Here is a 22,088-nt window from a genome sequence, read left to right on the forward strand (position 1 = left end):
AGCGTGACTTAAAATACAATCAATACACCCTCAGCGGCAAACCCCGTTATTAGGTAAAAAGAAAATAATTGCACATCGAAACCTTTCAAATCAAAAGGAGAGGCAGAGAACTATATTGCAAGTATACTCCTATCAACTCAAAGCAGCCATATGCAACTACATAAAAAGGACACCACACATCACAGTTACTTGTCGAGCTGTGTACGCAAAAGCATTGAAGCACACCGTAAAAACACAACAACACCGGCCCCTTTCATATTACTAACAAATGGCCCGACTGTAGTCTCTATAAATGGATGGAGTACGAATTTGAAAACAGACACGAAAAAGTTCTACGTGCTGATAAGGATGAGTAAATTTACAACTTCACAAGCAAAAGTTGCACGATGAACAGGTCAAGAAGTATCGGTAGCAAAAACATACAAAACAAGCAGCTCAAGAAGCGGTTTGTCCATCTCTCTTGAGTATTTCCTGGAAAATACAATCAGATGTCAGAAAAGATTAACTAATGCCAAATATAGGAAGACGCTGATTTTTCTCTTTCTCATATCAAATATACTGTACCAGTTTGGTTGCAGCAATTGATTGACGCTGCCTCTCTTTTTTCTCACGTTTGCACTCTCCACACCAGTTGGAAAAATCTTTCTGATATTTCTTCAGCTCTCTAAACACCGAACTACAAGAAGATTGGGGATACAAAGCGAGTAAATTGGTAAACAAGAATGCATAATTGAGATAATCCTTGCAGTAAAACCCTATGTTTTGACAGTTTTACTGTAAGCCTACCTAGAAAAGCTTCTGCAAAACTAATTGTCATGATATCAACCAGCATACAGGCAAAAAACTCCTAGAACCTAATGAGACCAAGATCCAAAGGTTAGCCTTAAATAATTCCATTAATTTCTTAGATGATATTTTCTGTAATGTATGCTTACAAGGCCATTCAGTGTGATTACAATGTGCACAATCAATTGAGAAAACAATCGAGAACGAATGTTTAGGAGAAATCAACCGTGTGAAACCTGGATATTCCAACATTTCACCTAACTCTACTTAAAGACCAGTACTCTTAATGTTGATTTTGCACATGCTTTATTGTATACGCAAGCAACATTACTTGATATCAAACCATGAATGAATTGGTAAGTTGCATTCACTGGATACTTTTTCCACACAGAGCAGGTACTAAAAAGTTTGGGAGATTGTGATATTCATAAAATCTTTAGGTTAGGTTTCTTGAATTTCTTGTGTGGGGGACTAAAGTTGGAGAAAGGTACCTTCTGCACCATAATAGTAAGTTGACTCGACGCCCCAATGTTGTGGCTCTAGCACCATGCCGATGGCGACCATGATGAAGAATGGCATGTCCCGGAACATGAGTATAATCAAAGATTTCCTATATGTAGAATTATAAAAATTCCAAGGAAAAAGTTCAATACATACATGGTAAACTGTACAAAAATAAAAAGATATATTATAATGAAGAAAATATAACTAAAAAAAATAAACATGCAACTTACCATTTATCATATATTAGAATGATATCAAATATGATACTCCAAAGCATTTGTATTACTAAAAGATGAAAAGTGTGACCCTAAATAAAAAATTGTACCAAAAATTGATCATAAAGAATAGCATACCTCAGATTGTGTCTCTGAATTAACATGTTTATCACATCGAACACCTCGAAAGAACAAATCTCCACCAGAAAATTGCTTTCCCAAGCAAACATTCAAGGTGACTTCTGAATCATCCACATGAAAACCTGCAATATAAAGCTGTTGTGGATTCATAAAAGCTTAACACGCTATAAATCTAGCGCACAGATGCTTAAGATGAAGACAGACATACATTATTGAACAAATCGGACACAATTATGAAAACATAAATAAATTGGACACAACTATGAAAACATAAATAAGGAGAAATCATATCATATCAGCTAGACCACCAATCAAAAACTGTTCTGAGTAATTATAACCAGCAGAAATATAGAGTGGAAATGGCGCAGAGAGAGAGAGAGAGAGAGAGAGAGAGAGGCTTCAGTACAAATGCTTTTTTTTAGTTTCAGTACAAATGCTTTTTTTTTTTGAAAAACTAAATCCAAAACTTTTAGATGGATGAGCACCTACCAAGCTCTACATCCCTATCACTTCCATATTCAACAACGAAACCGTGATGCGTATCCAAGGTGGATCCGCCAACTTCCGGGAAGAAAACTACATAAACCCAGACAAACAAAAAAACGAGTATAACATTAGTTCTAATCTTTCACATATAAGAACTTTTTCTAATTACAATTTCACAATATTAGAGATGAAATACCTTTAGACAAAGGACGTATAAAATCCTCCATCAACTTCTCAAGCATGGTTTCCAGGCCAAAGTCATCAAGAACACAACCGTATCTATTCATTGTATTTGGTCGCATGATTCTGAAATTTGTCTCATGGACCCACCCTTCAAAATTTTCCACCTAAGAAATCAAAATTTGATAAGAAAATAGAAAAAAGTAGCTCAAAGAAAATTAACTTATATCCAAAATGATACCTCAGTTAATAACAATTCACAGAAATCCGGCTGAAGCATTTCAAAGGTATAAACTCCAGGAGAGGGTTCAGACAGTATATTTCTAAAGCTATCCTCTGTGTTCTCACTGATTGCTCTGAGAAATGAGGGGACAAAGAACTTTGCAGCTTGCAGCGTGTATAACTCCCTTCGTAGAGGCTGCAACGAGGAAGGACCGATTAAGAAGGAAATTATTTAAGTTTGTTGACATGAAAATGTGACTAAATGTCTTATGCAGAAACCTCAAGCCCTCAACTCCAGGAGTACCAAAAGAAGGGACTTAGCCTTAATGACTGCAACATCAATGGCAATCCATAAATGTGTTGTTTACATATTACAGCAAGTTTCTAAATGTCAACAGCATATTACCCATTGAACGCACCTGATAGTGTGTGATGATTTTCTGCCTGTATTCTCGATGTCGTTGAACCTGTTTATTCAAACAGAGAACATATGAGCCTTTCGGGAGCACAAGAACTCCGCATTGACTAATTAACCAGAGCACATTGCCCCTGCCGGTTCTGACTATATGTTATTCCTACCCAAGCTTATCTCCCTCGTCTATGCCTCAGAATTTAACACAGGAATTGAAAATCCACATGAATCGTTTCTGGAGAATTCAAAGAAATTACACATTCTTCCGCAATCGTAACTGAAGCAAACACATTTCACACATTTATCCAAAAATTAAAATTCACATAACAAGAAATCCAAAACTTCCAAAATTCAAAGTCATTTTCAGTTTCCTGCATTTACCAAATTCCACTTCTAAAGAGATAGAGTCTCATGACTTACACGAGTGCGTTCGCTCTCGGGCGAGTACCGGAGGAGGATGTCCCTCATGTACTGGAGCTTGAGGTCACGTGAGGCATTGAGCATGGTGGGAGGCAAGTAGCGCTCCAGCGAGCTGAAAAGCAAGGGACTGAACTCCAATTGCTGCAGGTCCTCGTAGCTCTCCGCCTTGTGCTCCTTGTTCGGCATCAGCCTCAGCCTGTTCGACAAGCTCATCACGCAGTTCCCGTTGTTGCCTGCGCTCAGCGTTTGAGGCGGTGGCCTCCGTCGGTCCGCCGCGCCGTCCGTAGCCATGGCCTTCGACACTTCGTGAGAGATATTTGGGGATTTTCAGAGAGATAGATGACTGAATTGGCGGAATTTTGTTAGGGTTTTGAAGAATTGAAAATTGAACAAGATGAAGTTTGAGCTGCAGGTTAGGGTTTGGGGTTCCCCTGTGGTGTAGTTTGTTGGTTAAACACTTTACAGTGGACGCCCCAGCTGGATCTGAACGTAGGGTCCACTTTGATGACGTGGGGTGGTTTTTATTTTAGTTGTGGGGACGCTCTGACGTGGAGTGTTGGAAACTTATCCACTAATTTTCTAATAGTGCATTACTTCTTTTTCCCATACTCTTTTTTTTTCCACAATAATTCATCCCACAATTTTTTTTTTCTTTTGAAAATTGTATTTGCAATCTTATGATCCGGTTAATTAACAAAAATTGTTACCCTTTCCACGTTTTTCCTAGAACATTTGTATAACTTCTCTAATAAAAATAAGACCACATGAGTCAATATGAAATAACTTCAACTGAGCTAATATAGCTCTTCGAATGAAAACATCATATAAAAAATAAATATCACCTTTTTTAACTGACATTATCAAGTTTTACTTAATTCATTATTTTTAGAAAAAGGAAATTTTCATTTGCCTTTACCAAAGAGAAAATAAAGCCTCATTTGGCCTATGTTAAATTTGTCGGATTTGGATCCTCTCCTGAGCTCAGCATCCTTAGCCTACTAAGCAAATCATATGGGCCATTGGATTTTGATCCAACGGTTACAAACTGGGAACCCCTCTAAAAGTTATAATAATTGTAGTCGTTGGATCAAACTCCAACGATCCATATTATTTGTTCAGTAGGCTTAGAATGCTGAGATCGAGAGAGAATCCAAATCCAAATTTGTCATGCAAGCGTTGAATCGTGAATTATGAAGGAGATGGGAGATCTTTTTCCTCTCCTCTTCATTGCATTGTTATTGTAGTGTTTAATTCTATTTTAATAAAGAAATATAAATCGACAAACAGTTATGCTAATAATGTATTAAAGATAAAGTGTAGAGTAAAAGAAAATAGAAACTTACAAGAGAGAAAGTGAAGGAGAAATCAAGGTCATCTTTCATTTTCATTAGGGTACTTACTTATAGGCTTATGGTTTACATAAGTGAACAAACACATAATTAACAATACTTACAACATTTTTTTAATCAAATTTAGAGATGCAATTGTCATTCTAAAAGTAGAAATATTATACATACATTTTCTATAACAAATAAATAAATAAAAGAGAGCTTATTTTTATAAGAAAATTAATGAAATGGGTTTGAAAACTTTGAGTTTTAACTTTAAAGACAAAATGAAGGGTAAAATGAATAGTACCATGATTGACTTTTTAGTGTAAAAATGTTTTTTTTTGTTAAAATGAACAGTACATAAGTCTTTTGTTAAAGTTCCCTATTTTTATTAGCGTGATAATAGTAATAGTTTAAACAATAATTATTAAAGAGAGGAGAGTCAAAATAAGTGAAACTCGCAAAAGGACACATAAACAAGAACTTTTACGTATATTTTTAGGTAAATTACACTTTACCATCTCAGATTTGAGGTCTATTACAACTTTATACAATATCTTCAAAATATATCATTTTTAATGTAAAAATATAATTTTTTGTTAAAATAAACAATATCGAAACATTTTCATTAAAGTTATCATTCTTTTTCTCCACCTACCTAAAACAAGCCGTATTTGCAAGTTGTCAATTGTTAGGAAAGGGTAAACATGACCCGACCCGTTTAATACCCCCAATTTCATTTTCCTCGGCAGCGTGCAAGGCCAGTATCGTCATTTAAGAGAGGGTAATCTGGTAAATCACTCACTGATACAATATGGACCGTTTGGTAGTCTCGCACGTTGCTTGTCCGATTGCAACCCGTAAAGCCAACTGCGGACTCTCCAAAGAATAACGACGTCTTGTTTTTACATCTCTCTCTCTCTCTCTCTCTCTCTCTCTTAGCGGTCACCTACCCCCCTCCCCGGTCAGACTTAAATCAGCAAGAAAACCAGCATTTTCTCGGGAAACAAACAACCAGTCGACCTCTCCAAAGTAATTTTAATCGTCTTTGCTCGAAGCTATGGCCTGTTCCAGCTTCGCGAAGCTTAATGCGTCGTCGTCTCAGTGGATCGGACAGCAGTCCTTCACTCAGAGCCCAGGATCATCGACTAGCCTCGCTACTCTCCGAGTCGCCGTCCCGATCCGAGCCAAGGCCTATACCGACGAACTCGTCCTAACCGCTGTGCGCATCTCATTAACTTATTTTCAATTTGCTGATATTTATGGACAAATCGAAATTTTTGTTTGTTGATTTCATCGGTGGCTGAGTGTTTGAATCTATATTAGACTGATCTTTTTTTTTTATGAATTACTATTTATTTTTATGTTATTCGATTTGATTTGTTTGTTTCAGTATTGATTTTAATTTTCACTGCTTTGTTGAATTAGACTTTTGTGAATTCGAACTCAAGATTGAAATGAACGGTTTCTCCACTATGATTGATTTGCTTAATTCAATTTATTAATAGGTCACTATCACTAAGTAGTAACTAGTAAGGTCTAGTCGTATTCCGCTTCACTTGGAAGTGTCTCATGTTCGACTCGCTCAGATGGTGACTTTCATACCTAATTATTATGGCCCGTCGTGTGGTCTAGTGCTATTCCTCTTCGATTGATTAATATATTTGTTCTTGTTTCTTATGGATTCTCTAAATAGAAGAAAAGTATTTGGTAACCGTTAGAAAGATTTTGGTTACTACGAATTGGAAATTTGTGTTTCTGCTTCCCTGTGTAGTTTGATATAACACTGCTTGTATTTGGAAGATTTTGGTTACTACAAATTGGAAATTTATGTTTCTGCTTCCCTGTGTAGTTTGATATAACACTGCTTGTATTTGGGTTTAATTGATTTATCCGTTGCAGCTTTATTATTGTATCTTTTAACTTGGTTTTGCTTCTTTTTGGATGGTACAGAAAACCATTGCATCCCCTGGTCGTGGTATACTTGCCATTGATGAATCAAATGCTACTTGTGGAAAGAGGTTAGACTCTATTGGGTTGGACAATACCGAGGTTAACCGACAAGCTTACAGGCAGCTTTTGTTGACCACCCCTGGCCTCGGCGAATACATTTCTGGTGCCATTCTTTTCGAGGAAACACTTTACCAGTCTACAACCGATGGGAAGAAATTTGTGGATGTGTTGCGTGACCAGAAAATTGTACCTGGAATCAAAGTTGACAAGGTTTGTGGCCACCAGGACATATGTGTTCTATAGCTTGATTAATTTCTTGGAGTACTTGGAATTAGATCCCTAATTGTTATTCACATTCTTTTTCCGTGGTTCAGGGTTTGGTTCCCCTGCCGGGATCAAACAATGAATCTTGGTGCCAAGGCTTAGATGGATTGGCTTCACGATCTGCTGAGTACTACAAGCAAGGTGCTCGTTTTGCTAAATGGTAAGTCATTTAATCTCTTGTGGACATCTGCTCCATAGAGGTCCTTTTATTGTTCTGTCCAGTTGGTATAATTCTATTTGACAGATAAATTTATCCAAGTGTCGGGTTGAAATGTGTAGGCGTACAGTTGTTAGCATTCCTTGTGGTCCTTCTGCTCTAGCTGTTAAGGAAGCTGCATGGGGACTTGCTCGTTATGCTGCCATTTCTCAGGTATGTTCACTTTTAGATAGCTAGTTGGATTTTGCAAAATATTTTCTGTTGTAAGAGTGAAATTTTTATTGATATTTGAAACATAAAAATTAGATTTTTTTCTTTTTGTTTAAAAAGTCGTTAACAATGAATTGGTAGGTATTTTTTATTCTGTGTGATTCATTGGTTTGAAATTATTTGCAGGACAATGGTCTTGTGCCCATTGTAGAGCCTGAGATTCTTCTCGACGGGGACCACCCAATCGAAAGGACACTTGAAGTGGCAGAGAAGGTCTGGTCCGAAGTCTTCTATTACTTGGCCGAAAACAATGTGGTGTTCGAAGGAATCCTTCTTAAGCCCAGCATGGTTACCCCAGGGGCTGAACACAAGGAAAAGGCTACTCCAGAAGCCATTGCAAAGGCTACCCTCACAGTTCTTAAAAGGAGAGTTCCTCCTGCAGTACCTGGAATCATGGTAAGATTGCTCGATCACTTTTGCAATAGCTGTAAACTGATGCTCCATTCCTCCTGTGCCTATCAGCTTCACACGCCCTTAAATATTAGTTCAAGAACGTAATACTCATGATATTTGTTACCATTGACCTACGAAGGCTGATTCATATTTGCTCCTTTCACTTAACAGTTTTTGTCAGGGGGACAATCCGAAGCAGAAGCAACCCTCAACCTGAATGCAATGAACCAAAGCCCCAACCCATGGCACGTATCCTTCTCGTACGCACGTGCCCTGCAGAACTCTGTCCTTAAGGCATGGCAAGGACATCCAGAGAACGTGGACGCTGCACAAAAGGCACTTTTGGTGCGAGCAAAGGCAAACTCCTTGGCTCAGCTAGGAAAGTACTCTGCTGCAGGCGAGGACGAGGAAGCCAAGAAAGGAATGTTCGTCAAGGGCTATACGTACTAAGCCAGAAGCCGGAGTCTGAGGCAACTCATTCCTCTCCTTGGAAGTTGAAACTCGAGACGGGTGTAATTTACAGCAGTTTCTTTTTTGGTGTTATCTTATGTATGCTGAGTAAAAGCTTTTTGATTTCTTTTTTTCCCGTTAGAAGACACGAGGGATTGAATAAGACCGGTGATAAAAGGATATGTTTTGCCGAATGTAACTTAATTTGATGACAGTTCTCTCACGAGAATTATTATCGACACATAAAAAGTCGTCATGCACTTCTCCACACGATTACATTTTTGGACGACATTAGCAACTTCTTTTCTTGTAACTGACGCGAATATTATAATTACTCTGAACTTCTCAATTTCGTACACAAATAAAAACCACGTGAGTACCTAAGGACAGCATGCCCATCTTTACCTTGCGCATAATTTGTCATCGAAAATTATTTTTATTTGGAAAAATGAGAACGCATGTACATTTTCTTGTAAAATTCGGGCAGGGGGGGAATTTAATTTTGTTTTTTGTTTTTAAATAAAAATAAGTAAAGTGTAAATACCAGAATATGGAAAGCGTTTATCTGCAAAAGAAGCCCAGATTTACTTGATGTAGTTTAAAGCCGAAAGTGCAGAGCTGACGTGCGAACTCGAAGTACACTTAACTCTTCGCTTCCGGAGGGGAGACTCATTCGGACATTCATCTGATCTCGAACACGACGCCACTTTGCTGTCTCACCGTGCATGCCCTCTTCTTTCCTCCTCCTCCTCCACCCATCTCCTCCGTCTCTGCAATTCCCTCACGCGTCGTCGCCGTCGCCTTCACATCCCAAACTGATTGCCTCCTCCTCCAAACCCTCACTCCTGGCGATGAAGGATCGGCCTCCTTCCTCGTACGGCTCCGTCTACGTCCCTCCCCACCACCGCCTCCGCTCCGCCATTACCACCCCCAATTACACCTCCCCTACTTCAGTCGGCTCCAAGCTCCGCGACAACCAGACTGCTGGTGCTCTCAACCAGAGGAGCAGCACCAATGGTGTTCTGGCGTACTACCAGACTCAGCAGCAGCAGTTTCAGAAGCCCAAGCTTCAGCACTCTTCCGCTTACGACGACGGCGTTTCCGAGGAAGGCTCCGATCGCGAAGCTGAGTTGCTGTCGCATCCGGTGAGGTTTTTGTAGGTGAATTGTGCGCGCGTGTAGAGTTGTTAAATGGGGAATCCGCGTGTTTACTAAGTGTGAATTGGTAATCGGGTTTCATTTAGGGCTCAGACTCTGAAGTTTTGAGTGGTAGCTGGGTGTTTCAATTTTAGCTTTTAATTTGGTTGTTGATTGAGTCGTTTACCGATTGCGATGTGAAATGCTGTGTCAATTTTCGATATGAATTGCTGGTAGTTTATCCGAAGCTTAATGCGATTAGGTTGCGGATGGTCTTACCATTGCATACTCAAAGCCATTTCAAGTACGCATTGACCGATAAGAAAATCACTTTAGCCGGTTGGAATGGGGAGTTTTGCAACCACATTTCCTCGCAGTTTGGAAATAGTATATGATGGAGTGGTTTCCTTTGCCCTGTATGAAGTTCTTATCAGCTGCTAATCGCTCAAAATGGCATACTGTGTAGCCTTTTCAAGCCCTTACATCTTAAATTAATCCAAGGCATACCATTATGACTGTTTTATTAACGCATCAAAGCATGATGTTTACGGAGATTTCTATCCAGTTGAAAGGTCTAACATATATAAATGCTTTTGGTATTTGTTTATCTGAACATTGCAGACACAGAATCCTTACTCATCTGATAATGAGTGGGAACGGAAATTAACCATGCTGTTATGTGACAAGGAGAAGCAAGAGTTGGTTACAAGGGAGAAAAAAGATAGATGCAACTTTGAGAAAATAGCTGCTTTGGCAAGCAGAATGGGGCTTTATAGGTATCTTTGGTTTTTGTCAGCATGTAAGTGTTTTGATAACTTTATAGAAGTCTGACCGTAAGTATCTTTGACAGCCATCTGTATTCGAAAGTTGCTGTGTTTAGTAAGGTCCCACTGCCAAACTACAGATTTGACCTGGATGATAGGCGCCCTCAGAGAGAGGTAATTCTGATTAGTTTACTTATATGAAAATGTAACAATAGATTAGCTAGGAATTTAGGACAGCTTCCCTCCACCTCATGATGTTTTTAATGCCTCAGTTTGTACTTCGTTCTACACGGTTCTTAAGTGAAGGTTTTTAAATTTGAAAGGTGACCTTGCCTCTTGGGTTGCTGAGGAGAGTTGAGGGATATCTTGGAGAGTTCCTTTCCCAGAAGTCTAGGACAAAGGAAGATCTTTCCTTTTCTACATCAAACAGTAGTGGCAGCATTGCTACTGACGAAGGGCTTTTTGAGCAACCAGAATCATTTGCGTCAAGTAAGGGTGTGATGGAAAAACTTCTTTGGCGGAGAAGTATGCAGCTGCATGATAAGCAACAAGCTTGGCAGGTTTGTCTTACCTTGGCATATTGCTCTGCACGATTCCATTTAGTGATAACTCATAAGATGAATCATGTGTTTTGTTCTATGTTTTTGTAATATTTTTTTCTTTCAGGAATCTCCCGAAGGTAGAAAAATGCTTGAACTTCGCAGAAGTCTTCCGGCCTATAGAGAGAAGGATGCATTATTGGCAGCAATTTCACGAGATCAGGTGTGATTAAATTTTCAGGAAAATTCATTCAAGATGTTTATTCTGACTTCCTAGTTTTACAATTCAGTAGTTGGCCTGTGTTCATGGTCGGCTCTTTTCTCTCGTAAGCAGTGGTCATTTTTTCTTTGTTTTATGGGTCTTCTCAAATGTAAGGTAGTAGATGTGGATACATGCTGAATCATGCAATTATTTTAATTCAATTATGCAAAGGTGGCCTGTAACCTGACTGTGTATAATTTTTTGGCACGTTTGTACTTGTAGGTTGTTATCATATCAGGTGAAACTGGCTGTGGCAAGACTACTCAAATTCCACAATTCATTTTAGAATCTGAGATAGAAGCTGTTCGTGGAGCTGTTTGTAGTATTATATGTACACAGCCTAGACGAATATCTGCTATGTCTGTTTCTGAAAGAGTTGCTTCAGAGAGAGGGGAGAAATTGGGTGATTCGGTTAGTTTCCTGGCATACTTGATCAAATTATTACCCTTCAGATAAAAAGAACTGATGTTTTCTTTTTCTTTTAACCTTTCCAAGCATTCCTTTGGTCTTAGGTTGGGTATAAGGTTCGGTTAGAAGGTATGAAGGGGAGGGACACTCACCTTCTCTTTTGCACCACTGGCATTTTGTTGAGAAGATTACTAGTTGATAGAAATTTGAAAGGTATATCTCATGTGATTGTGGATGAAATTCATGAACGTGGAATGAATGAAGGTAAATTATAGCTAGATCAAGGCTTCAATTTTTGAAGATAAGGGGTGATTTCTCACTGGAAATAATTTGATGCCAGATTTTCTGCTTATTGTTCTCAAGGATCTCCTTCCTCTGCGACCAGAACTTAGGCTGATTTTGATGAGTGCAACCCTAGATTCTGAGCTTTTCTCATCCTACTTTGGTAGAGCTCCGATAATTCATGTTCCAGTAAGTTAAAAATTCCTGTGAATTTCTGTTAAAAAATGTGTATTTCCTTTTATGTTTGAGGGGTTTTATGCATGAATGCATATTTCTATTTGTTTCATGAGGGAAGTCTTATTGATGATTGCAGAGGTAAATAATAATGTCTAATATGGTTAGTCTATCTTTGTTGTTTTCCTCTAAACTAGGGTTTTACATATCCAGTTCGAACTCATTTTCTGGAGGATGTTCTGGAAATTACGGGATGCAAATTAACGCCATACAATCAGATTGATGATTATGGTCAAGAAAAGATGTGGAAAATGAGCAAACAGGCGCCAAGAAAGAGGAAAAGCCAAATTGCTTCTGTTGTTGAGGTATACAAGTTACTGCATAAACGGTTTTGTTCTTTTTCATTTTCTGTATCTTCTCATTTTTGCTCTCATGGAATGTATTCAGGATGCACTTAAAGCAGCCGATTTTAAGGAGTATAGTCCGGAGACTCGGGAGTCTCTAGCATGTTGGAATCCTGATAGTATCGGTTTTTATCTCATCGAGTATCTCTTGTGCAATATCTGTGAGAGTGACAAGCCTGGTGCCATTCTAGTTTTTATGACTGGGTGGGATGACATCAATTCTCTGAAGGAAAAGTTACATGCCAATCCTCTATTAGGTGATCCAAGCCAAGTCTTGTTACTAGCATGCCATGGTTCTATGGCAAGTACTGAGCAGGTAAATTTTTTAGTGCCCTGATAATTGTACTATCTCTAGCATAATTTGTTTGCGTATGCTTGTAGTACGCTGTTCAGGCATGTATTTTTGTTTATGGTAATTAATTAATTAATGCTGCCATAATTTGTGTTCAACTTTAGTGAATGAAAGAATTACTACCAAATCTACTCTCTAGCCCATTTTCAAATGGTGGTTTCTCATGGTTTCTCATATTTGTATTGTTTCCATGTTGACTGCATGCAGAGGTTAATATTTGATGAGCCTGAGGATGGAGTGAGGAAGATAGTGCTGGCTACTAATATTGCTGAGACAAGCATCACGATTAATGATGTTGTTTTTGTACTTGATTGTGGAAAGGCAAAAGAGACTTCATATGACGCACTGAATAATACTCCTTGTTTGCTTCCTTCCTGGATTTCCAAGGTTTCTGCCCAACAAGTAAGGATGTGTTCTGGCTGAAGTTTTTTGTCTCTTAGATGAAATCTATTCCTAGGTTGTTGACCTACATCGTTGTGTGCACGCATGTGTGGTAGAATGAGTAGCAGAAATTATTTTTATAATTAGACAAGTTCCATTAAATTAACAGTTTTTCTTTATAATTCTCTTGAGATCATTAGAGTTTCTGTGTAAACAGTAAACACCCAACAGGGGCAACAGGCTATAAACGCTTATTTACATGTTGTTCTTTCTATATGTGTGTGCATGCTTATGTGATTTCATGTGGGCCACTTTGATTTTCCTTAATGTTCAGTACATTTCAAGTTTCAGTCTGTTACCTTGATTAATTACGCTCCTCTCTGCTTATATATTGTAGAGAAGAGGAAGAGCAGGACGTGTCCAGCCCGGGGAATGTTATCATCTCTATCCTAGATGTGTGTATGACGCATTTACAGAGTATCAGTTACCGGAGATTTTGAGGACACCTCTGCAGTCTCTCTGTCTGCAAATAAAAAGTTTAAACCTCGGAAGCATTTCTGAGTTCTTATCCAGGGCTCTGCAGTCACCAGAGTTACTTTCGGTAAAAGTCTATTTTATATTTATCGACCTAATATTTTTTAACTTAAATCTTCAGTTGCACAATTTTTTGTTGCTGAAGGCTTATCGAGAATAGTTGTAATTTGCTTTTCATTGTAGCTCTACTTTCTTGCACTAATTAAGCTTGTTAATTCCTTAGCATTCAGTGCATATGCTTATTAATGTCTGTCATGATATCTTAGTGGCATATGGTGCTTTAGTTGCACCCTGCACACGTGCAGCTCAAGGCTTACCCCAAATTGTTCCTCCTGAAATTATGTTGTGCTTATTCTCACTCACATTTTGCTGCTTGTCTGCAATTCACATTTTTTCTCTTGATATCTTTTACAGGTGCAAAACGCCATAGAGTATTTAAAGATCACTGGGGCCTTGGATGAGAAAGAGAATCTGACTGTTTTAGGTGGGAAGATATGTCTTATTTCAATTATGCACTGTGATGCTTGCAACTCTTTGTAATGGTTGAGAGATTAAATTTGAAAGTCAAAAACCTAATGCAGTCTAAATCACTTGACAGGACGCTATCTAACTATGCTTCCTGTGGAGCCAAAACTTGGAAAGATGCTCTTGCTAGGCGCCATTTTCAACTGCCTGGATCCAGTTTTGACTATTGTTTCTGGGCTTAGTGTCAGAGATCCTTTTCTAACACCATTTGACAAGAAAGACGTAAGCCACTCTCCATTCTCATTATATCTATCATGCTCTTTATTTCTTGGACAGAAATGGAGTGGAGGCAAATTGAGATAAATGCTTTGTTGGCTGAAGTTTTTTTTAGTCTTTTTGGGTGGAGGCGCAACATCGTAAAGTTGCATCGGATTTATAATTTGCCACAGTGTCATTATCATTAGAAACAATTTAAGGTTCTTGTATTTGTTGGTCTTTGTAGCTTGCTGAGGCTGCAAAATCTCAGTTTTCCCGAGATAATAGTGATCACCTTGCACTTGTGCGGGCCTATGAGGGCTGGAAGGTTGCTGAAAGAGACTTTGCTGGATATGACTATTGCTGGAAGAATTTTCTTTCAGCACAATCAATGAAAGCTATTGATTCCCTTAGGAAGGAGTTCTTCTCTTTGCTTAGGGATACTGATCTTGTTGATGCCAACACCACCACTCATAACGCATGGAGTTATGATGAGCATCTCGTCCGTGCAGTTATTTGCTATGGCCTGTATCCTGGAATCTGCTCTGTTGTGGTAAGCACAGATCCATTTTCTTTTCCTTCCGCATTATAATTAAGCAGGATATAAGCTGTTCACTTCTCTAAAAATTTTATGCTGTCATTCTCCTCCCTCTGTTGGATTCATGATGGTTATCTCATGATTAACCCGTGTCTTACTAATCAAATTGGTAAGAAAGTTAAGTTAGCCACACGAATGTAACTGAAATTGCTTTATCAGTTTCAGTGTTTGTTCATGTGTATGGTTTGTCTGATACACATAAGCATGATTGAATTCTTGTATAATTTTCTTGAGGACTTGCATAAATTGATATGCAGCACAATGAGAAGTCATTTTCACTGAAAACAATGGAGGATGGGCAGGTGCTGCTATACTCGGTAAGCATTCTTGTGCATCAGATTTAAGAAAAAGATGGCCCCAATTCTGTTTCTATTTAATCTCATGTTCTTTTTCATTTGTTTAGAACTCTGTCAATGCTAGGGATTCTAAAATTCCATATCCATGGCTGGTTTTCAATGAGAAGATAAAGGTGAACTCTGTTTTCCTACGGGATTCAACAGCTGTGTCTGACTCAGTGCTCCTCCTATTTGGTGGAAGTTTTTCGAAAGGGGATACCGTACGTATTTCGTTTCTGGTGTTTTCTGGATGTGTCAAGTAACTTATTTTCTGATTGTGGGAGTGGGGACATACTTATGCATGCTCGATTATGTCTATTTTCTGTTATCGTTATTGCTCCTTATTTAGTGATATAGTGTGATATATTTCCTGTTCTGCTAGGATGGACACTTGAAAATGCTGGGAGGATATTTGGAATTCTTCATGAAGCCTGCTGTAGCAGAAATGTATCAATGCTTAAAAGGGGAACTTGACCAGTTAATTCAAATCAAAGTAAGTAAAGCTATTACGAACTTAGTTTCTCCTAAGTTTTGACCTGAAGGAGCTCTGTTGTTTCTGTTCTTGTAGTGTACTTATTTATTATGTATAAATATATATTTTATTATTTTAGGTCTCTTTATAATTTACTTTCCCAGTTGCCAGTTGATGTGAGGTTTGAATATATTTTCTCCGCATGTTACCTCTGGCTAATGTCGAATATTGTGAATCCTGAACAGCTACTGAACCCCAGGATGGACACACACAGTTACCATGAACTTCTTTCTGCAATGCGGTTGCTGATTTCGGAGGATCAAGGCGAAGGTAGATTTGTGTTTGGCCGCCAGGTCCTTGCACTCTCAAAGTCAAAGCCATCTGTGGTGGCAGCACAGCCAGCCTTAGTTTCAAGAACTGAAAGTGGACCCGGGGGTGACAATTCTAAGAGTCAGCTCCAGACATTGCTCACACGAGCAGGATACAACGCACCTACCTACAAAACTATGCAACTGAAGAACAGCCAGTTCCGAGCTACAGTGGAGTTTAACGGAATGCAAATTATGGGCCACCCGTGTAACAACAAGAAGAGTGCAGAAAAAGATGCGGCAGCGGAGGCCATTCAGTGGCTGGTGAGTGGAACACAAATGGGCCATGAGGACATCAAGCACATGTCAATGATGTTAAAGAGAAGCAAAAAGGACCACAATTAAATAAACTATTTGCCGATTTTCCCTCTCGAAAAAGGACTCTATGAGAGGGCGGTGAGCACAACTTGTGGTGCTTGCTTCGGAGAGACTTAGAATCAATGTGGTCGCAATGTCCAACTTGCTACCTGCCGCAGAAAACATTGAAGGTCGGGCAGCATTATCACCACATAAAAGCCAGCAGATCTGGCCTTGTATCTACATTTTTTTACACCCACATTTGATCAGACATCACCAACAAATAGTTTCCGAGATGCCAAACTTGTGGTTGGTTTTGGCTTGGTGGATCATCTGCCACGGGACACAAAGCTACATCGAGCTAAAGTTGACGAGACGGAAATCGAAATGTTTTGGCCATTTCAGTTGTTGCATTTGGATCAAGACACTGATGATGACCAAGAGAGCTTATCAAAGACGGGTGCAATTGTAGTTGAACAGTACTTAGAAAGCGTCAAGGGGAAATATACACAACTTTGCTGTAACATATTATTCTTCTGGATAGCTTGCCAAGGCTAATGTACTGTAATCGTAACTTTCTTTTCATCCCTCTTGTTAATAACCAGCTCCTTGTTAAAAAAAAAAAAAAAAAAAAAAAAAAAAAAAAAAAAAAAAATCCATAATGGCTCCCAGTATATTCATAGTATAACCGCGGTGAAATTGCCCCAGTTGGATTTAAACCGGTTATATTTGGACTCCCTCATTGGTCAAGCGCACCAACGGCAGAGAGAAACTTGCATGAAACAGAAAGCAGCATGCAACATGCGAGAGTTTTTTCTCGTAGAGCTGTCACTTGAGTAAGCAAAGAGTGTTACAAATTTACATGTTTGCATGTGGGAACCTATCCATACCCAATTGCCCATGACGACTTCCTGCATGTGACTGAAATTAAATTAACATAGGAGATAAAACCGCTGATGGGTCTTTGATTTCGGTTATTAAAACATATTCTATTTCTTTTCCAAGAAAAAAGAAAAGAAAAGGGACCACAATTCCTTCCGATTAAAATAACTTCACGGCAAAAATCTTGTAAGCAACTTAGATGAACCAGATACACTGTCGTAATGCCGTTCAGGATCAGGAGCAATATAACACAACTGTGACAGTGTAGTCGGTCTGTATGTAATCTTACAACAAATCTTGACCTAACAAACGGAAGCCTTGTCCTTCCCAGCCACTGGCCAATTGAAGCATCATTTGCATTTTGTGATGATAAAATTAAATTAATTGTTTAAAATATGAAAACCACAGAAGGCAAATTTCGATCCCACTTCTTCCTCGAAATGCGACATCGATATGGCTGTCGGGGATCTAGGCTGTTATTGATTAGGTTATAAGAATATGAAATCTGAACCATATGCTACGAGCATGGGACAGGCTGGGAAATCTCTGCCCTTTTCATGTCCAATTGTCCATACGACCATCATGTTTCTAAGAAAAAAAAAAAAGAACGTTAGGGCACACAAAAAATGAAGCGTGTTGCTTTTTGGGTAAATATTCAGAGAGGTGACAACGTCTGGTTCTTTCTTTTGCCCAAATGAAGCTCTCAAATCTCCTCAAAGTCTCAAATCATAATGTCACCAACCGTTGTACTGATTTTAATATTTCATTTATATTGTAACATGTGAAATTATGTACTAATGCATACAATATTATATTCTTAAAATATGATTTTAATATTTCATTTATATTGTAACATGTGAAATTATGTACTAATGCATACAATATTATATTCTTAAAATATCAATCACATCGTACACTCATTTTATAACACATTGATGTGACAATTTCGTAACAATAGAACCATGTGAAGAGAAGGGAGCGCATTCGTCGTCGTTATGTTGTTCGGTTGTTGGAGCCGATAGCAAACTGAAGTTGACGGAAGTAAGGTTGGCATAACATGTGAAATTATGTACTAATACATACAATATTATGTTCTCAAAACATCAATCACATCGTACATTCATTCTATAACACATTGATATGACAATTTTGTAACAATAGAACCATGTGAGGGAGGAGGGAGCGCATTTGTCGTCGTTACGTTGTTCGGTTGTTGGAGCCGGTAGCAAACTGAAGTTGACGGAAGTAAGGTTGGCGGACCCCGTTGGTCCTTATATGTTAATCAAGATTGCAAGTGCGTGGGTGGATTATGTGCAAGGGGAGCACAACCTTGGGCCACTTCGTCCGATCGCACATCACAGGTTTGTGAATCCCGTGACATTAATTTAACAAAGCCTAAACTTTTGGGGTAGAAAAAAAAATATACTAAGAAAAGGGAGGATCCTATTGAACAAGGTCTTGATACTGTTTGATGGAGAAAACTGTCGAGGAATATCCGATCACGTTATTTGTAAAACAACTTTCACAAAAACATATGATTTTTTTTGTATTTTGGTATCACTTGACTTCTCATCTGGTGTAAGAGTTTCTTAGTTAGGTTGCCTTGCCGAAATTACCCTCATGTTAGAGGAGGTTCTAAAGTTAAATTTTACAAACACTCTATTGTTGATCAATACAAAAGAAACGGAACAAAGAAATGCATGTACAATGAAGGTGTGCACAACAAAGGAAATCGCCGGTGGAGGAAATTTTGAAGTCAACAATGTCGATTATTTTGAAAGAAATTCTGAAGTTAAATATCTCGTATCAATAAAAAAAAAAAAAAAAAATAGAAATACATGCACCATGTTCCATGTAGGGGTGTGTAGTGTACAACAAAGGGATGGGTTGGACGAAGTCACAGGTGGAGCCATGTCTTGATAATGAAATGTCCCAAAACGCAGTCGTATTTTGTAGCAGTACCACCAACTGGATTATTCTTCCTATTTTCCTTCAAACCAAGCTCTCTCGTACTCGACGGGAGGCAAACAACGTCGCTCAGAGGCTGGCACGATTGGCACTGTCATTTTAGATCAACAAATGATTTGGTCTGAGGAATGATTAGATCTTACGTTTGAGGATAGTACAATTTTGTAATTTGTTAACGTGAAAAGTTCTTTTTCTTTTTGACCAGGTTGAAATTCTCAACAAAATTTTTATCAAGGTCCATATTAAATGCCCCCTAGCCTTCTATATGTACGTATTCTCTTTCGTATAAATTAATATCGTACTTTTGATTACAAATAGAACATCAATTACTAATTATTATTATTATTATTATAATATTATGATTATTATTATAATCCTGTGTTGCTCAATTATCCCGTTCGCTTATCGATTCGGTAAGAGAAATCCCGAACCCGCACGATTCTTCATCATCATCAAATCAATGGACACGGAGTCCCGGACCACATCCACTCACACTAATCAAGTAGCCCCACAACATTCCAAGAAAGTACTCGAGTATTAATGAAATATCTTTCGTCATTGATTGATGCATAATCTTGATTAATTTCATTAATCATTTCACACAAAATCACCTAAAGCATGTGGGACTATCTCCTGACATGTTTCGTCCAGAATGATTAAAAAGATAACTGAAAGTGTTTCTAATTACGTTAATAAAAAAAATTAAAATTATTTACTTGTTACATGTGACAAGTGATTCTTCATGCAACGCCTGAACTTTTGCTAATAGTCTGTTTGTGAATGCTTATAGAAGGGTTCAAAGTGTTTTATGACAACCAACACATACTTTTAGGGTCATAAAAGCACTTTTTGAAAAAGAAACACTTAAACAATTCTTAATAAGAGAAAAGTTAAACTCCTTAATTTGAGGAGGATTTAATTCCCAAGATATTTTGTGACCGATTCACAGAACTTCGAACTTATGATCAAAACTGTTCATATTAAAAATCAATATATAAAGATTATATGTGCACACAATCAATTGAAATTAAGGTTATTTAATAAATAAAATATAGTAAATAAATAGATGGTTCATAATATTTTTATCAATACCAAATATATACTTTTATACTAATCAATGATTACGCGATCTCTTTCTTTCTTTGTTTTTTTTTTTTTTTTTTATAGAAATTATCTTTAAATAGTAATTTTATAATATGAACGGATTAGTTAATAGTCATGAAGTTCCATAATGAGATATCGTGAAGAAGAATTCCTCCTAAATCCTTAAAGATCCAAATCTTTTCCTTCTAATAAAACCGTTTACGAGTATAAGTGTCTTCTAATTAGTATTATGAAATGCTTTTGATGGTTTAGAACGGCCCCTCAGATGTCAAAATCTCAAGAGTGGTCCACTTCAGTCTTCAGCTACTAGCCTATGCCAACTTTTGAACAAGTACCAACTTGTTCTAAAGAGTTAATCATATGCTTTGTCTGTACACAACACTGTGGGAGATAGATTTTCGAAGCTAATTACGTGCGGCGAATGGTGTCCACTTACATCTTGGAAAATGCATTCTTTTTTTTTTCTTTTTTTTTTGTTCTTTCTTTTTTCTGTTGAAAAGTAATATTTATCAAGGAGAAAAATATTACAGGCCAACTCAAAAAGAAGACAACATAACTCAAAACACAGTATGCACAAAAGCCAGTCCAATAACCAAACAAACAAAAACTAAAACCCAACTAAAACCCTAATCTTTATTCTCCAAGTGCAAAAAGCAGCACCTACTGTCGTCACCACAAACGTATTTCCAACGGCCACCAAGGCAACAACAGTATAGAAAACGACTGATTGATTGATTCGACCAAGACATTGCAGCACAAAAATTACAAACCCTCAACCAAAAACACACCATAACCAAATTTCGTCATCTCTGAAATGCTGAACCAAAGGATAGTCACTAAATTCAAATCCCCTTCACCAACTTATGCAAATATATACAAACATAATAACACAGGGATAGAACGTGAGGCTACCCTTTTTAGTAGGGTTTGGTAGTTTTATTTTTTATTTTGGTCAAGGAGGAATTTTATAACAAATTCCAAACGGACATAGTACAAAGACAACAACCTCATAATTGAGGTAGGTACAATTGAGACGCCACTTATGCATTCATCGCATGAGTAAAGGTTCTCAAATATACCTAAAGCATAAAAAAATTAAAAGAGATGTGGCTTGGTCCAAAAGCCAGAGTCCACCCGAAGAGGCCCAAAAGTGGCCCCTCTGAAAAATTTGATAACCCTAAAACGAAGATCACCCGCCGCCTCAACTGCGGCAGAAAAGATGGAGACGACCAACGAACAGAAAAACTGAGAGATACCACCGCATAGTGCAATACAAAAACCCATCAATGCTTCAAAGTTGGTGAAAAGAAGCCCAACCTGTAGATCAGGAAGAACCAAACCCATCCTGAACGCCACAAATCCGGTCCTTAGACCTAGTTTGGTACTGAGGTGATTCTGAAAAAAGCTGGGAGCTGTTTTTGTGTTTGGTAAACATTCAGCTTCAGCTTTTTTCACAGTTTTGGGTGAAAAAAAGCCAAAAACAAGAAGTTGCAAAACCCAGCTTTGAAAAACTGGCTTTTTTTCACATCTGTTTTACATAAAAGTTTACCAAACACTATAATACTGCTTTTTTTTTCAAAAACACTTTTACAAAAAAATTTACCAAACACTCTGCTACTTTATTTCACAGCTGCTTATTCTCACAGCACAGCAGAAGCAGTTTTTTTTCAAAACACAGCAATACCAAACCAACCCTTAGACGAACACAAATGCAAGCAAATGCCCAAAACCAAGATGTAACCAAAAAGGTGAGGTGGTGTAAACATCATTCTAAAGAGATACCAAACATTTTGTAGGGGTGACAACATATAGTTGTCTCTGACCAAAAGCAACATACAAGAGATGAGATGAAATCCCCCAAAAC

At 38.0% G+C, this 22,088-nt stretch overlaps 3 protein-coding genes across 5 annotated transcripts; 2 read left to right on the forward strand and 1 right to left on the reverse strand.

Annotated features, from left to right (window-relative positions):
* Positions 1 to 235: 235 nt before the first annotated feature.
* Positions 236 to 3,793, reverse strand: LOC137737682 (2-oxoglutarate and iron-dependent oxygenase domain-containing protein CP2-like). 2 transcript variants are annotated; one of them, XM_068477225.1, is made up of 9 exons: positions 3,367 to 3,793; positions 2,954 to 3,001; positions 2,554 to 2,730; positions 2,329 to 2,479; positions 2,136 to 2,222; positions 1,644 to 1,768; positions 1,278 to 1,396; positions 565 to 676; positions 236 to 471 (listed from the first exon to the last, which is right to left on the reverse strand). In XM_068477225.1, the coding sequence occupies exons 1-9, from the start codon at positions 3,655 to 3,657 to the stop codon at positions 436 to 438; spliced, it is 1,146 nt and encodes a 381-aa protein (XP_068333326.1). In that variant the 5' UTR covers positions 3,658 to 3,793; the 3' UTR covers positions 236 to 435. The 2 variants fall into 2 exon arrangements, with proteins under 2 accessions (XP_068333326.1, XP_068333327.1); XM_068477226.1 differs by lacking the exons at positions 236 to 471; positions 565 to 676 and adding an exon at positions 683 to 854.
* A 1,813-nt stretch (positions 3,794 to 5,606) lies between these two features.
* On the forward strand, positions 5,607 to 8,493 carry LOC137737354 (fructose-bisphosphate aldolase 3, chloroplastic-like). The gene is made up of 6 exons (XM_068476805.1): positions 5,607 to 5,919; positions 6,651 to 6,920; positions 7,025 to 7,134; positions 7,254 to 7,344; positions 7,528 to 7,797; positions 7,966 to 8,493. Exons 1-6 carry the CDS (start codon positions 5,758 to 5,760, stop codon positions 8,242 to 8,244), a joined length of 1,182 nt encoding a protein of 393 aa, XP_068332906.1. The 5' UTR covers positions 5,607 to 5,757; the 3' UTR covers positions 8,245 to 8,493.
* Positions 8,494 to 8,827: 334 nt separating this feature from the next.
* On the forward strand, positions 8,828 to 16,889 carry LOC137737776 (DExH-box ATP-dependent RNA helicase DExH5, mitochondrial-like). Of its 2 annotated transcripts, XM_068477327.1 has the most exons (19): positions 8,828 to 9,389; positions 10,002 to 10,156; positions 10,231 to 10,318; positions 10,468 to 10,704; positions 10,811 to 10,906; positions 11,168 to 11,356; positions 11,458 to 11,617; positions 11,694 to 11,824; positions 12,007 to 12,174; positions 12,257 to 12,529; positions 12,773 to 12,967; positions 13,344 to 13,547; positions 13,895 to 13,964; positions 14,079 to 14,227; positions 14,448 to 14,753; positions 15,056 to 15,115; positions 15,202 to 15,354; positions 15,516 to 15,626; positions 15,851 to 16,889. In XM_068477327.1, the coding sequence occupies exons 1-19, from the start codon at positions 8,970 to 8,972 to the stop codon at positions 16,316 to 16,318; spliced, it is 3,633 nt and encodes a 1,210-aa protein (XP_068333428.1). In that variant the 5' UTR covers positions 8,828 to 8,969; the 3' UTR covers positions 16,319 to 16,889. The 2 variants fall into 2 exon arrangements, with proteins under 2 accessions (XP_068333428.1, XP_068333429.1); XM_068477328.1 differs by lacking the exons at positions 15,516 to 15,626; positions 15,851 to 16,889 and having other exon boundaries at positions 15,219 to 15,322.
* The last annotated feature ends 5,199 nt before the right edge of the window (positions 16,890 to 22,088 follow it).

The sequence above is a fragment of the Pyrus communis genome, chromosome 6 (genome assembly GCF_963583255.1).
Source record: "Pyrus communis chromosome 6, drPyrComm1.1, whole genome shotgun sequence".
Classification (NCBI taxonomy): domain Eukaryota; kingdom Viridiplantae; phylum Streptophyta; class Magnoliopsida; order Rosales; family Rosaceae; genus Pyrus; species Pyrus communis.